At 36.5% G+C, this 16,883-nt stretch overlaps 1 protein-coding gene across 1 annotated transcript in view; it reads left to right on the top strand.

The window, feature by feature from the left end:
- Window positions 1-16,883, top strand: part of CACNA2D3 (calcium voltage-gated channel auxiliary subunit alpha2delta 3) — a 582,709-nt gene that overhangs the window by 157,713 nt on the left and 408,113 nt on the right. Inside the window, exon 3 of the mRNA XM_087923863.1 lies at window positions 13,505-13,621. Within this exon, the coding sequence (XP_087779989.1) occupies window positions 13,505-13,621 (117 nt within the window). The remainder of the gene's footprint in view (window positions 1-13,504; window positions 13,622-16,883) is intronic.

Below are 16,883 nucleotides of genomic sequence, written 5' to 3'. Positions count from 1 at the left end.
AACTGCCTTTCTCTGGAACTAGAAGCTGAGACATTTTAAAAAATGAAATAGGACCCTTGTTTGGTATTTCAGAGCCATAAGATACATTGTCCAGTGGAAGAATTGATAATCTGAGATAGGACCCATTCATTATATTGGATAATCATAGCATAATATATTAGGTCTGTGCAAGGCTTCATATCTGAAAGCAAAGTAGATGTCTTGAAGTGTGAACTCTGCAGAAGCTCATTCGACACCTGGAAGCTGTGCTTCTTCCAGGATTCTTACCATGTAATCTACAGATAAAATATGTTTGGTTTTAAGAAGTTGCTGATAAATGTTTCATGCACTCTTCCAAAAATATTTTTTACTGTGACTTACTTATTTACTTAATCAAATTATATAACTGCCTGTCTCAACAATGACTTAATGTCTACCAATGTTGGTAGACAATGATAAAGATAAAAGAAATACACAGCAGCCCCCCCAAACCCAACCATCAACCATATATTCATGAATAGTATTTCGATTACTTTGTTAACTAGTGAGAGCTGGCTTTGTTGGGAAAGTATTGGGAAAATAGTATATAGTATATCAAAAATGTATCAAATAAATGAATAATATTAGTATTAAACTGGCTTATTAATTCACAACATTTGATTACCTGAACACCCCAAATATTTAATGAAAAACACTTTAAAAAGATCAGTTTTTTTTTTACTGACTGCTGCCAATTTTTTATGCCAGATAGATCACTGATGATACATGAGCAACAAACCTATGTACATCAAGACAAATGGACTTATTCACATGTAACACTGAGCCATATACCAAAATACTTGAACAGGTTAATAATTGAAAGTTGTTTTCTTAGTTTGATTGTTTATTGAGGCACCTTGAAATTATGTTTGTTCTTAATCTAGAGATGCTGAAGAATATAAATTCAAACTCACACTTGCATCAGTTTACATTAGAAATAGGATTCAAGAGAAATATCTCTCAGAGAAATATAAGCAACTGTGAGCTATGAATATACAGTAGGGTTTTATTGCATACAGTATTTTATATATTAAATTAATAACTAGAACTGTTTAAAAAGTTTGTGACTTACTATGATCAAACATTATGGGGACATTGCCAGTATTACTGCTTATATCAGTATTGATAATTTGATTAGATAGTCTAACTCCATTAGTTGACTAACAGCAGAAACCTATACATGATTAAGAAATGTAGCCTTGTAAGTTCATTGTTAGTACAGTATACTTCCAAACAACTATGAACCTTTCTTGAAACTTTTTCTTGTTGGGCTCACCAACAAGAATTCAACAATGATTCCCAAATGTTTGACTTGGCATAGTTTGACTAAGCTTGAACTGGGCTGAAGATCATACAATGGCATAACTTGATAACAATCCTTATTTCAAACTGTATGCAATAAAACAGTAAATTTGTTCTCTTGTCAACATGAATGTATAGTTCTTTCTTATAGCTTTATAATTTAATTCTGGCACCGCTTTCTGTTACTCATCCCATCATTTAATAGACTTTTTCCCTTTGCTTCTCAAATTTAAAGATGGTTGACTGTTGGGTGTTCAATTAGCTGCCCTGAGAAACTCTGGCTCTCAATTTCCATACTTGATGAAGAAGGATCTATCTGGACAAGAAGCTCCAGTTGAGGGGTGACAACTCTTCATTTCTTTAGTTTTCATTGCTACACATATAAATATCCAATGATCTGCATGATAATTTCAGGGAATGGAATATTATTCTGCGATTATTTGAATGGCTTCTAGGTTATGTATTTTATGTGAAATTGCTACATCTATTCACAGTCTAATTTGTTTTTTATTTTGGACATTCTTTAATTTGCCCCCAAAGAACAAGTGAAATGGTTATGTGGGAATGACCTTTTTTTGTCCCAATAAATTTTTTATTTTTATATTTTAAAAAACATCTTTTTGGGTGAACATTGTGGTTCCAGGTTTTTACAATTCAATACAAACATGACCATATTTACATATTCATCTTTCATATTCAATTTCATATCATATTATTACTTACTCCATTTTCCTTTAAATATTCTAAAATATTCTTATATTCATTACACTTATTTTATCCAATTCCAATATCATAACTTATATCATATCATATCATATCTTATTTCATTTTTCTTTAAATATTCTCATATCTTGTTTTACAATATTATCTAAGATTCTTATTTCATTTCTATATTCATTACACGTTTTCTTCTATCTGTCACATTTGCAATTTTATCACATACTACTATTCAATTCATTGTTCAATAAGTTCCATCCTAATTCTAATAATCCAAAAGTTGTCCCCTTTAATTGTCAATTCAAGTTTGCTACCCCTTTGCCTTATACACTCTCCCAATTTATTCTCTTTAAATCCCTATAAAAATTTACCATAATAGTCATTTTTAAATATCACATTCTACATTAATGACAATAATCTTCTAATTACTAAATATCACATATGTGAATATACTAAATATCACATATGTGAATATATATATATATATATATATATGTGTGTGTGTGTGTGTGTGTGTGTGTGTGTGTGTGTGTGTGTGTTTTCATAGATTTTCATAGGGGTACAGGTATGCAGGTCTTGGCGTGTTCGGGTCTTTTCCCGTGTAAGATTGAGAGTATCTTGGCGACGTTTGGATAAGATCCCACTCGCCATCTTCAGGCTGGTGCTTTTGGCTTCGTGCTTGTGTGAGCAAAGCCTGATCGGAGCTGCCATCTCTCTACAAATACTGGTGGGGAGGTGTGGTGTCCTGGCTCTGTTGTTGTTATTTCTTGATTGGTTGATGGAGTTGATGTTTGCAGATTGGTTGGCTTTTTCATAAGAACGTGTGTGGCTGAGGTCCTGGCTATGTGTCTATCAGTCTCCTGTGTTGTAACGACCTGGGTAATGAGCTGTGTGATGACCTTCTGAGTTCTATTTTATTGACTGTAAAAGAGACTGGAGAGAGGATAAATTTTCATATCTGCAAGATTCTGTTAATGCAGCTTTCCAATAAAGTAAAATTAGCTCATGTCATGTTTCTGGTCATAAGGTTGTCAACACTCAATCCATAGAATTTGGTGCTCTTCCTGATCGCTCCTCTTCTCTTTTTATTCAGAAATACTTTTTACATGGACAAGGATACATTGAGAAGATGTATTGTGAAATTGTAGTGAAGCATGTTTATGTACAGTTTTCCAATGGACATTATTTTCTGATCTCATATTTTTTTAAACAAAAGTTTGATGGCTTATGCACTATTTCATTTTTTTAAAATGTGCAAATCTTCTCTCACAAGTTTATAAACACACACAACTAAAAATATGAAGAATAATGTGAACATTTTTGACAGTGAAGTAGTGTTTCTCTTTTCTATTGCGCTTATATGAAATGATCTGGCACAATGGATTCTGTAGAATGAATGTGTGAATGCTGGAGTATGCAGAGTTTTTTTCCCTAACATGGTACATGTTCTTGGATAGTACAGAATGCCTTGCTAATGCTGATTCTACTAATAAAAGGGTGTGGTATTTGAATATGTTTGTGGTACAACAGTAGTTGATTCACACTTGATTTTTTAGGCAGCTGTACATATTTACACAGAGAATACAACAGAGTTTTGTTATGGCCTTAAATTATAAACATTTAATTTCTTGCACCATTTCTAAGTAATTACTTTGTGGTAACTTTGAGTGTTTATTAATAATTGTAACACATACAATATATAATGCAAATATTATTTATTTTTAAAAATGTGCTCCCAACACACTGATCTCTAGAATCACATATATAACTGAAATGCACTGATTCAGTTCTGTCAGGAAAATGATTCTCCCCTCCCCCGTCCTGTGCCTCCCTCAACCTTGTAGTCTGCTCTAGAACATTGGGGAACCACTCTGGTGGTGGTTTGACCTGTGGTGTAGGTGATTTGTCAAAATACAGGGTTAAGCGTTATATCATAGAGAACAATCCAGATGACCTTGGCCCCACCCCAATCTGCAACGCAGCACTTGTTAGCAAATGTGCCAGGCCTGGCCCAAAATAGAGACCCAGACCTTCAGCCTTCTGAGCCAGCTTCTGAGGTTCTTCATGTGTTGTCCTTTTTGTTTATTCCTTAGCATTTTACTATCACATGATCTGCCATACATACAGTTCAAAGTCTTCTTTTATGCAGAGAGCCTGACATATCACCTTGGAGGAAATACACATAAAATCAAATCTTCTTATATAGAATAGAATAGAATAGAATAGAATAGAATAGAATAGAATAGAATAGAATTCTTTATTGGCCAAGTGTGATTGGACACACAAGGAATTTGTCTTTGGTGCATATGCTCTCAGTTTATATAAAAAGAAAAAAAAATACATTCATGAAGAATCATAGGATACAATCAGATATGATAATTATTTAGCAGTTTTGATGCCAAGTTTCAAATGTATTAATACTGAGTTACCATAAAGCACTCTAAACACGAAGTTTATTTGATGGCTCATGACTAAATGATCACCATGTGGAAGTACAGACTTTTGAAAACAAACAACCAAAAAATCATATTGAATAATGTTGAGTTTGAAATGTTGAGTTAGCTGAAAAACAAGAAAACAAAAAGTGAGAAGAATAGGTTAAGGCTGTTTTCATCTTCCTAATCATCTCAAAATGTGTCACATATGGAGGGTGCTGTGTGTAGGAGAGCTAAGGTAAAATATCCTAGTGGAAGTCATAGCTGATGAGTCCATTGGACAAAATTCTTAATAGAGAAGTACTCCAGCTGGAAATTGAGATTGCTATCATAGTATTCACTTTTCTTGTATGGATATACCCAGTGATGGATACAAACTGAATGAGTTCATTTCTAGCTTCTTCTCACTGGTATAGTTCTTTCTTTCCATGTTACCAAATTTTAAGGGAGGCTAATTGCTAACAAAATTATTTGTAAGAATGGAATATATTCGCTGCAAAAAATAAATAGCCTTCTAATTTCTTGACCTATCAATTTAATAAGTACAGTACTTCTTTAAGACAGTTGATTTAGATCTTGATTTTTAAAAGAGTCTTTGATCTCTGAAGTCCACACAAAACTTTTCATGGAATCAATTCACCTTTCATCTTGCCACTTTTCACCAATTTCATTCACCAATTTCATTCAGTATTCAGCAGAGCCATCTCTCATCCACTGTTTCCTTTAAACATAGAACTTGGACTATATAAAAACCACAGCCTTCATTTTCAGAATCACTGATTGGATATAATCAAAAGTACAGAAGCAATAGAGTGATGCTTATCATTTATTATTTAACATTTTTTCTTTGATTTTAGTAATTGAATATTGATGTCTTGACTTCAAATTATGTTGACAATAACCTGCCCATTTTTATCTACTGTCATATTTAATCAAGAAGGAAGAAAACAGCTATTGATCTTAGATAATACTATCAAAGCATGACATTTACTTCTTGATGATGAAAAAAAACATAATGTGCAAATTGAGGGAGAAATAGCTATGTGTTCCATTGGCAAAGAAAATGGGCAAGTGGAAGGAGAAGTATTCTCATTAAAGTAATCTAGCATAGTGCCATTTTTCTCTCATATCATTTTTCTCTCATTCTCTTGTTAAATTTTGCTGTTGGGTGCATGCAGAGAGGCTAAAAAGTCCGTCTTTTAAAGTAGGAACTGATAAATATTCTCTTCTTGCTGCTTAGCATTTTTGATTTGTTTTAGAAAATGGAATGTAAAGGAAAACTTTAAACAACAGAAGTGAAGCATCTTTACTTTTAAAATATGAATTAAAAAAAGCAATAAAGGAATATTACACTTCTCCCATGGGATCAGTTTGGCTAGTTGATCACAGGTTGGCATGTTCTGGATCCCTCCAATTAAATAATATAATCTCTACGGACCTGGGAAACACCCTTTCTCTCAGTCACAATGTTTGCCCTCTGAAATGAGCTTCATGCCCATGAGTCTTCCACCTTGATGGCATCCCAGAAAGCCTTAAAGACATGGTGTCAGCTTTGGAAGCCATATTCCACGCTGCCATATAGCCTGAGAAAGTGGGTTTGGGGTGATTTCAATTACTAGCCTAAGTAGACAAAATAAAATTCTTTCGTTAGTTCAAGGTCATTGAGTATGGTGCAGGATGAAATAAGGACCTTCCTTTTGGAAGGATCGTGATTGGGCCATGTGGTGTGATGATGGCCAAGGGGGGATGGATTTGTAGTTTGGGAATTTGTGGAAAGCCTGAAAACTTTTAGATTCTGGATTCCACAGATGTACCAAGTGCCATTCTAATAAAGGTACTTTTGAGATATGTTTGTCTCAAGAGTTACTGATTGGAATGGAGGTTTGCTGGAATGCTGACACATGGCTCTGGGGCTAGGGTGGCTGGGGCTCCTATAAGATCTTTGAGAGTGTATTTATTTCTTTTATAATTATTGTATTTTACTCCATATTCCGTTGGCTTTATTATACCCTGCCAGTTTGGAGTCAGGTAGTGCCTAAATTGAATAAATTAATTCGAATTAAATTAAGTACTGGACTATAAAAATCAACAATTTAACCATAGGTATAATCATAATCATACTAAAATTACAGTCTACTTACTACTCTTGCCTCTCTTTGAGTCTGAGACCATGACTCAGTTCACACATCACACTAAGCCCCAATGTTATTTTTATTGTATCTTAGCATATTGTGCAAACCCAATATTTGTAATTTAGCACACAAACTATGTTTAAGCATGGTCTGAACAAGATGACACTACTGATTTATATGGCTCTATCTTTTTGAACTAAGTAGGTAACATTTTGAAAGTATATGGCTGTGAATGATCTCACAAAATGGCTAGTGAGGGATGTATTTCTAAAATGTCTACCATGATGTGGATTAAATTCTAGACATTTTCCAAGTTAATAACTACTTGGCAACACCCTTCAAGGTCAAGGAGTGCAGCTGGAATTTGTTGATGTAACAGTTCTCACTAGCCTCACTCGGGATTTGCTGGTATTTTAAATGCCAGTTTTGTTCCTAACAAGAGGAGGCTAAATTTATGATGAACAATTGAGGGAGCTACAGTAGGTATGTCTGATCTATCATAGAGATAGATAGATAGATAGATAGATAGATAGATAGATAGATAGATAGATAGATAGATAGATAGATAGACAGACAGATTTAGAAGGGATCTTGTGGGTCATCTAGTCCAAACCCGCCCAAGCATGAGACCCTATACTACCCTCAACAAATGGCAGTCCAATCTCCCCTTGAAAGACTCCAGAGATGAAGCTCCCACAACTTCCGAAAGCAAGCTGTCCCATTGATTGATTGTTCTCACTGTCAGAAAATTTCTCCTTATTTCTGGGTTGAATCTCTACTTGATCAGTTTCCATCCATTATTCCTTGTCTGGCCTACAGGCACTTTAGAAAATAGCTTGACCCCTTCCTTTCTGTGGCAGCCCCTAAAATATTGGAAGACTGCTATCATGTCTCCCCTGGGCCTTCTCTTCGCTAGAGTAGCCATGCCCAGTTCCTGTAACTCTTCTTCATATGTTTTAGACTCCAGTCCCTGAATCATCCTGGTTGCTCTTCTCTGCACTTTTTCTAGAGCCTCAATATCTTTTTTATAGTGTAGTGACCAAAACTGGATGCAGTACTCTAGGTGTGGTCTTACTAAGGCTTTATAGAGTAGTATTAGTGCCTCACTTGATCTTGATTGTATCTCTCTGTTAATGCAATTTAGGATTGAATTGGCTTTTGGGCTGCTGCTACACACTGCTTGCTCATATTTAACTTGTTGTCCACTAAGACTCCAAGATCCCTCTCACAGTTACTGCTTATTGAGCCTGGTTTCACCCAGTCTATATGTGCACTTTTGTTTTTTCTTGCCTAAGTGTAGGATTTTACGTTTCTCTACATTGAATTTCATTTTTTTAGATAAGGCTGAATGTTCAAGTCTGTCAAGATCCATCTGGATCTTGTGTTAGCTATTCCTGCCAGCTTAGTATCATCTGCATATTTGGTAAGTTCCCCTTCTATTCCCTCATCTAAGTCGTTAATGAAGATATTGAAGAATACTGGGTTCCCCTCTGCTTACTTCCCTCTATGTAGATGTGCACACATTAAGCACTACTCGTTGACAAGAATTGGGAGGGACATGATAATGCCTTTCAATACTTGAGGAGCTGTCATAGAGAAGAGGGGATTGACTTATTTTCCAAGGAAGGCATCAGAGGGCAGGACATGAAGTAAGGGGTGGAAGCTTGTTAAACAGAGATGAACCTAGAAGTAAGGAGAATTTTTCTGACAGTGAGAACAATTAATCAATGGAATAGCTTGCTTCCAGAAGTTGGCTATGCTCCATTGCTGGAGGTTTTCAAAAATAGACTGGACAACCATTTGACTGGGATGATATAAGGCAGGGGTCTACAACCCCATGCCTGCACCCAACTACCGGGTCTTGGCCCATTCAGAACCAGGCCACAGAACTGATGGGTGAATGTACATGTGCAGCTTAATTTGCATGAGCAGCAGGTGAGCACATGTGTGTCCATTTATGTAAGAGGCAGGCACATGCATGACCATTCCCTCTCCCTCCCCCCTGTCAGTCTGCAAGACCGGAAAGGTTGGGGGACGCTGGTGTGAGCAGGCGTTGGACCCTTCCAGCTCTATGTTATATGTTCTAAAGATGATTTCCCCATTTTTCATTTGTCTTTTAAAAATATCTGAAGAGGATACCACAAAGCATTATTTTTTTAGTCACCCAGTATTCCAAATTGTGAGATTATGGGATCTGGGAACTTTCTAGTAAATAACGTTAATACTGTAGATTGCATCTGGATTTTGAATGTCCTTTTTTAAATTAACCAGTTTTAACAATCAGATGGAGGACTGCCAAGGAGAATTGTCTGTAGGCACATTGTTACCCACTGGTACCATATTATCTACTTAAACTTTGCTAGTAATTTTCTAGAAAATGCCAGAGATGGTACACCTGACATCATTAGCATATAAAACCTGGGACTTTATTTCACAATACCAACCTTTACTTCCGAAGTAAAATCCTTGTTTTTCTGTTGGCGTGGGGCCAATGAATTCCTCTGAGCTGTATTTGTCTGTTGATAAGCCTCTAAATATAATTTACAATTATGAAAATGGTAATTGTTTAGTAGTAAAAATAAACCATATTCATCTTCTCTTCTGCTATTTAAATAATGGCATTCTTACTAAAGCTGGACAAAATGACTCATTAAATATGACAGTCAACTGAAATGTGAATGAAACAATGGATGCTCCTGAACAGCAGCTGAGCACTGTATGCCCAGATAGCTGAGTCCATCTGCATGTGAACACACTATTTTTGGCAATAGCATTGATTCTCTGCATCAGAGAACTTCCACTTAAAAAGAAAAGCTAAATTCCATTTTGCAATAGGAGCCTTAGGCCACATATTTTATTTGTATTTTTTTTAACTTAGATATTTGCTGGGAGAATTACTGGTAATTTTTCTCTTCACCATATGATGCCAGTAGCTTGCCATTCAACATATTGACTATTGAAATCTTTTCGGCTTCTGTCCCACATAATCTGCTAACCCAACTGTTTGTTATATAATCTCCTTTTTGCTATTCAGAATATTCTCACATGCCATCCTAATTTGTTTGTGAGATTTATCTTCTTTACTAGTCATAAACCATAACTGACAACAAAATTGGAAATTCTACACTCTTTATTGCATGGACAATTATAATGAACAATAGGAATAGAGTTAGTCACTGAGGCATGCAACTAGAGTTCCTTTATAATGAGCATTAGTAATGAAATAACTGTTCATCCTTTAACAACTGATCATATTTGCTAGATTGGCCAGTTGCAGACCTCACTAAAGACTATTATAAGGTCCTAATCCTTTTATTTGATTATCTTTGCTGCAGTTAAGCCTTTTCTTTGGAATTTTTGTATGTAAAAATATTTTAAAATATTCTGCAGTTGCTTTTTTAAAACAGTTTTTCTACTAACTGCTTACTCTTAACCCCAAAGCCCCAGCATAGGCAGTAGGTTTGATGCTATATGCATTAGGTGTATGTTGATATCCACAACAACATGTCTCAGAGCTGAATTTCAGCATAACTAGGATATGTATTTATTTGATTATTTATATCCTCCTGTATTATTGTTACAAATAACTCAAGGAATCCAACATTCTTTCCTTCTCCTATTTTTCCATAACAACAAGCCTGTGAGGTTAGTTGGGCTGAGAGAGAATGACTGACCTAAGGTCACTCAGCTGGTATTTATGTCTAAGCAGGACTTGAACTCATAGTTTCTTGCTTTCTAGCCCCATGCCTTAACCACTAGACCAATCTGGCTTGGTCTAAGCCTTGGATGTTAGCCTGTATTACAAGAATTTCTGGGTATCAATAACAAGGCCTATGTAGCTTAACTCTTATGTCTTTTGGTGAGAAATCATAAAAGCAGTCAAAAGCAAAACCCTTACAAATGCTTAAATCTAAAAGAAAATAGCCTAAAAGAAAATGGACAGTGGTGGGATTCAGATTTTTTTTACTACTGATTCTGTGGGTGTAGCTGGGGGGTGTGTGGCTTGGTGGGCGTGGCTTGGTGGGCATGGCAGGGGAAGGATAGTGTAAAATCTCCATTCCCACTTCACTCCAGGGGAAAGATACTGCAAAATCTCCATTCCTTCCCCACCCCACTCACCTGCTTTACAGCTCCGTTCTCCTGTACAGGGCAACAAAAGAAGACCCAGCCGATCAGCTGGGGCTCAGGAGGCAGAGAATAGATGGAGGCGGGGCCAGTCAGAGGTGGTATTCTGAACTCAAAATTTCTGCTACCGGTTCTCTGAACTACTCAAAATTTCCGATACTGGTTCTCTGGAACTGGTCAGAACTTGCTGAATACCATCTCTGAAAATGGGGATAAGTTAAACACAATGAAAAGAAGTCACAATAGTCTCTAGAAAAAGATAGAGATTGGACAAAGGGATTACACAAAAGAGGAACAAATCCATTTAGGAAAGTTGGAAGCCCTTATTCTATTTTATGCTAAGAAATTAGCACAAGTAAAGTCATAGAGTTGTACTAATCGACTAGGAACAGGACCATAAGTGAAGGTCAAAACATGGTCTCATTAATCAGAATGTGGATTGTACCTTAGATCTTCAAGACCAGGGATTTCCAACAACTCCATTTTGAATGAAGGAGTTATACACAAAATGTTTTGAATTCAAGGATCTTGAGTTTGAAAAGCTCTATTTGGGCTCCAAACAGCTGTCTGAAGTGTGAAATTGGGTATTTTCAGCTTGAGAATCTTCCAAATTGATCAAGACAGCCTGCTTCACATGTGAAATGAGGTATTTCAATTTTGAGACAGGTCATTCTGAACATGAAATGTTTTTTGCAAATCTCTAAAAGCATGAAAATGGCAAATGGGCCAGAGGTGGTATTCAGCAGGTTCTCAACAGTTCTGGAGAACCAGTAGTGGAAAATTAGAGTAGTTCAGAGAACCGGCAAATACCACCTCTGACTGGAGATTTTACAGTATCCTTCCACTGCCATGCCCACCAAGCCACGCCCACAGAACTGGTAGTAAAAAATTTTGAATCTCACCACTGAAATGGGCCCATAGATAGGAATAATCACAGCTTATAGTAAAAATGTAATTCATACTAACAATGAAATTACTTTTGCTTTCATTCAACCATATATAAGTAGCTCAATCATTTCAGGAATGAAGAACATTTCTTAAATTTGGGGTTATACTGAAACAATTAATTTATTATTTCATCAAAATTGCTATTGCATAAGTATCTGTAACATACAGGTGAAACTTGAAAAATTAGAATATCATGCAAAAGTTCATTTATTTCAGTAATGCAACTTAAAAGGTGAAACTAATATATGAGATAGACTCATTACATGCAAAGCAAGATAGTTCAAGCCGTGATTTGTCATAATTGGGATGATGATGGCTTACAGTTTATGAAAACCCTAAATCCACAATCTCAGAAAATTAGAATATTACATGCAATCAATAAAACAAGGATTGTACATAGAACAATATTGGACCTCTGAACAGTATAAGCATGCATATGTACTCAGTAGTTGGTTTGGGCCCCTTTTGCAGCAATTACTGCCTCAATGCGGTGTGGCATGGAAGCTATCAGCCTGTGGCACTGCTGAGGTGTTATGGAAGACCGGGATGCTTCAATAGCAGTTTTCAGCTCTTCTGCATTGTTCGGTCTCATGTCACTCATCTTTCTCTTGGCAATGCCCCATAGATTCTCTATGGGGATCAGGTCAGGCGAGTTTGCTGGCCAATCAAGCACAGTAATCCCATGGTCATTGAACCAGGTTTTGGTGCTTTTGGCAGTGTGGGCAGGTGCCAAGTCCTGCTAGAAAATGAAGTCAGCATTCCCATAAAGCTCGTCTGTGGAAGGAAGCATGAAGCACTCCAAAATCTCCTGGTAGACAGCTGCGTTGACCCTGGACTTAATGAAGCACAGTTAACAAACACCAGCAGATGACATGGCTCCCCAAATCAACACACTGTGGAAACTTCACACTGGACTTCAAGCATCTTGCAGTGTGTGCCTCTCCATTCTTCCTCCAGACTCTGGGTCCTTGGCTTCCAAATGAGATGCAAAAGTTGCTCTCATCAGAAAAAAGGACTTTGGACCACTGAGCAACAGAGCAGTTTTATTTTTCTTTAGCCCAGGATTAGATGCTTCTGACATAGTTTGTTGTTCAGGAGTGGCTGACAAGAGGAATACGGCATTTGAAGCCTATGTCCAGGATCCGTCTGTGTGTAGTGGCTCTTGATGCACTGACTCCAGCCTCAGTCCACTCCTTGTGAAAGTCCCCAACACCTTTGAGTGGCCTTTTCTTGACAATCCTCTCCAGGCTGCAGTCATCCCTGCTGCTTGTGCACCTTTTTCTTCCACACTTTTCCCTTCCGCACAACTTTCTATTAATGTGCTTTGAAACAGCACTTTGAGAACATCCAACTTATTTTGCAATTACCTTTTGAGGCTTTCCCTCTTATGGAGGGTGTCAATGATGGTTTTCTGCACAACTGTCAGGTCAGCAGTCTTTCCCATGATTGTGATTCCTACTGAACCAGACTGAGAGACCATCTAAAGGCTCAAGAACCCTTTGCAGGTGTTATGGCTTAATTAGCTGATTAGAGTGGGACACTTTGAGCCTAGAATATTGAACCTTTTCACAGTATTCTAATTTTCTGAGATTATGGATTTGGGGTTTTCATGAGCTGTAAGCCATAATCATCTCAATTATGACACATCGCGGCTTGAACTATCTTGCTTTGCATATAATGAGTCTATCTCATATATTAGTTTCATCTTTTAAGTTGCATTACTGAATTAAATGAACTTTTGCAGGATATTCTAATTTTTTAGTTTCACCTGTATAGATGAAAACAATGTTTTGATACTTCTTTTAATGCATTCCTTTTGTCTTGCAGAAATACAAGGAATATGAAAAGGAGGTTACCATTGAAGAAATTGATGGCCTTCAACTTGTGAAGAAACTAGCCAAGAATATGGAAGAGATGTTTCATAAAAAGGCTGAAGCTGTCCGGGTAGGTAGGGAGTAATACTGAGTCAAGACACTTCCTCCATATTTCTCAGAAATCTTCACCTCCAAAGAAGTGAAGTTTCCTTTTTGTGGCATGGCATTTTCTTTGTAGGGGTAATGGGATGAACTTTATTGTCCAAACAGGTAGCCGTATATATTGAATAAATAAAAATGTGTATGTGGCAGGGCATGATGCGCAGGGGACTTCATATATGCCTTGGTTTTCCAGGTCAATTTTATCTTTGGGGTTTCTTAGGATGGCTGCTATATTTCTGTCTGGTTTGAAGGCATCTTGATGTGATGCCTGTGTAGTATCTTACTGATTTTGTCTGTAGTACCTCTTATGTAGGGCAGGACAGCTGTTCCATAGGTCTGTTCATCTTCTAGATCTCCATTATGTCTCAGTGTGTTTTTGTGGATGAGGCCTGTGATTTTGCTTTTGTGGAAGCCGTTGGCTGACAGTACTTTAGTCAGGGTGCATAGTTCAGTCTTTATGTGTGTCCAACCAAGACAAAAAAACACTACAAAACAGACAGAAGATATTAGAAACACCAATCAAGCAGAACACACCAAACTCCAAGACCAATAAACACAGACCAAGACTCCCAACCAATCAGGATGAAGAAGAAACCATTCTAATACAGCAGTAGGTTAGCACCAAATTTCAAACAAAAATGGCTGTGAAAGCCTGACTCACAGAAGAACACAGTACAATGACGTGGGAAAATACCCGAACAAAGCTGAATAATATGTGTGTGTGTGTGTGTGTGTGTGTGTGTGTGTGTGTGTGTGTATGTGTATGTATGGATCTTTGGTTGTTCGGGTTTTCTCCCGCGTAAGATTCGAAGTATCTAGGCAACGTTTCGATGAAGTCTCATTCATCATCTTCAGGCTTGTGTCTTCAGCTCTGTGCTTCTCAGAGTGATGTGAGCTTGCAGCTGCTTCTTCCTTTTAACTGCTAGTGGGGGTGTGACTTGATTGGGTGGGGGCTTGGCTGTGTTCTGATTGGGTGGGGGTGTGTTCTCATTGGTAGGGGGTTTGGCTGTGTTCTGATTGGTTGGGGGGTTGGCCGTGTTCTGATTGTCTGGAGGCCTGTTCTGTTCAGCTGGGGGCTTGGTTGTGCGTGTGTTCAAGCAGAACACAGCAAACTCCAAGACCAATAAACACAGACCAAGACTCTCAACCAATCAAGGTGAAGAAAAAACCATTCTGGCACAGCAATAGGCTGCCCCAAATTTAAATCTGAAACCACTATAAAAGCCTGACTCACAGATGAACACTATACAGAAGCCTGATGATGGCAGATGAGATTCTCCTGAAACGTTGCTACAACTTTAAAAGCACAACTACAATGACGTGGGCAAATACCCGAACAAAGCTGAATGCCATATAGATAGATAGATAGATAGATAGATAGATAGATAGATAGATAGATACATATACATATACATATACATATACATATACATATACATACATGCATGCTAAAGCAGAAGTGTTGCTTTTTTGATAGTATTTTTCCCCTTCACTCTACACTTTTTAAATTCTTGGTCAAAACATCAATATTTGCATATATATCTAAATATATGCAAATATATACAAATGAGGGTCATTTGCATATATTTAGAAGACTTTGAACAGGCTCTCTTCAGTTATAAAGGTTCTTGTGTCTGTGGTCTCTTATAAATGGTACATATTTATAATGTCCATAGCCTTCAGCTCAGTCTCCTGTTTCCAGCAGTTCTTGCAAAAGAAAAAACTCAGGGACTAGGACTTGAAATTAAGTGTCAGAATTTACCTGATCATAGAAGTGTATGAATTATTTTGAAATCTATGTGAACAATAATAGGTAAATGGTTTTTGAGTATTGCTATTTTTTTCTCCCTCTTGATAATAGCATTTCCTTATGAATAAGTTACTGTGAGTGTTTAAAGTATTGTAAGATTTATCTTACTTGAGGAAAACAATTGAAATAGGAAAGAAAAGGCAAATATTAAGTGGTATAATAAATAGGTTGTTTTGTAATTATGTGAGAGAACAGGAAAAACTGCAAAAACATGTCTGATACAGAAATTAACTTTGCCTTTTATTTTAAAAAGAACAAGCTTTTAGACTTGGCAGTTGTAAAATTTTGTTTAAAGTACATGGATAATCCCTACTGAAATCTCTAAAACAAGAGCAAATGTGTCTTGTAATAGTTCACATTTTACAGAATTTAGTTTTTTTCTTCATGAGAAGCAAAATCAGAATAGGTGGCATAATAATAAAAAATAGAATAAAGACAAAATGTAAGTATTCTTATTTATTTTTATTAAAATATTTGATGTCGCTGGAAATAATTTTTTTCTGCTCATTTTTATAACTAATATGCAAATCATTCTGTATGAAATTTGACAGCACTCAATTTGGAATTCCTGTTCTCATTTAGCTTTCTGTTTTTTTGAATCAGAGGTTACATTCACAAACAGATGTTTAAAAGTGGTATACTTTGGCATACATCTATTTTTCCTGTGAAATGGTACAGGTATTTTGCTACTTTCATTTTGGATTAGTAGCATGGAGGTACTGAGCATATAAGTCTTGTTTCCACCACTCCTTCTACCCTCTATTTAAAAATAAACTTTCAAATCTTTCCTTCCTTCCTTTCTTTCTTTCTTCTTTCCTTGAAATTGAATTAACTCCTTAATAAATTGAAAGACAAAAAGGACAAGTATTAAAAAGTGGAAAGAGGGTCACATAACTAAGACAGAATATCAGCAAATAGCCAGAACCTGCAAAGATGAAGTCAGGAAAGCTAAAGCTCAAAATGAACTAAGAATTGCAACAATAATTTTTTTTTAAAAAAAGCTTTTTTCAACATGTAAAAAACAAGAAAAAAGTCAAGGGAATTTTTAGTCCATTAATGTGAGATAATGGTAAAAAGGTGATGATCAACAGGGAAAAAGAACTACTTAACTTGTTTTTTTGCATCTGTCTTTACACAAACTACATCAGCTCTTTTCCAGGCTCTGGTAATTTCTCAGTGCTCCAGGATCTTTGAAAGATATAGTTCAGTGGTTCTAAGATCATGTCTTCCAGTTCCTTCAGATCCATCTGGTCCTGGTGATTTGAATTCATCTAGGCTGGACAGGTGCTCTCCTACCATTTTTTTTTGCCTTTTAACTTGTAATTCTAATCTATTTTTATGGTACTGTTTTTGATAAGTTGGACTGTTTTCTCCATTCTCATCTTCAAAAAAGGGGAAAAAATGGACCCAGGAAACTACA

This window comes from Pseudonaja textilis, chromosome 2 (assembly GCF_049901715.1).
Source record: "Pseudonaja textilis isolate UNSWEBS1 chromosome 2, rPseTex1.2, whole genome shotgun sequence".
Taxonomy (NCBI): domain Eukaryota; kingdom Metazoa; phylum Chordata; class Lepidosauria; order Squamata; family Elapidae; genus Pseudonaja; species Pseudonaja textilis.
The sequence above is the reverse complement of the archived record's forward strand: the minus strand, read 5'-3'. Positions and strand labels throughout refer to the sequence as shown.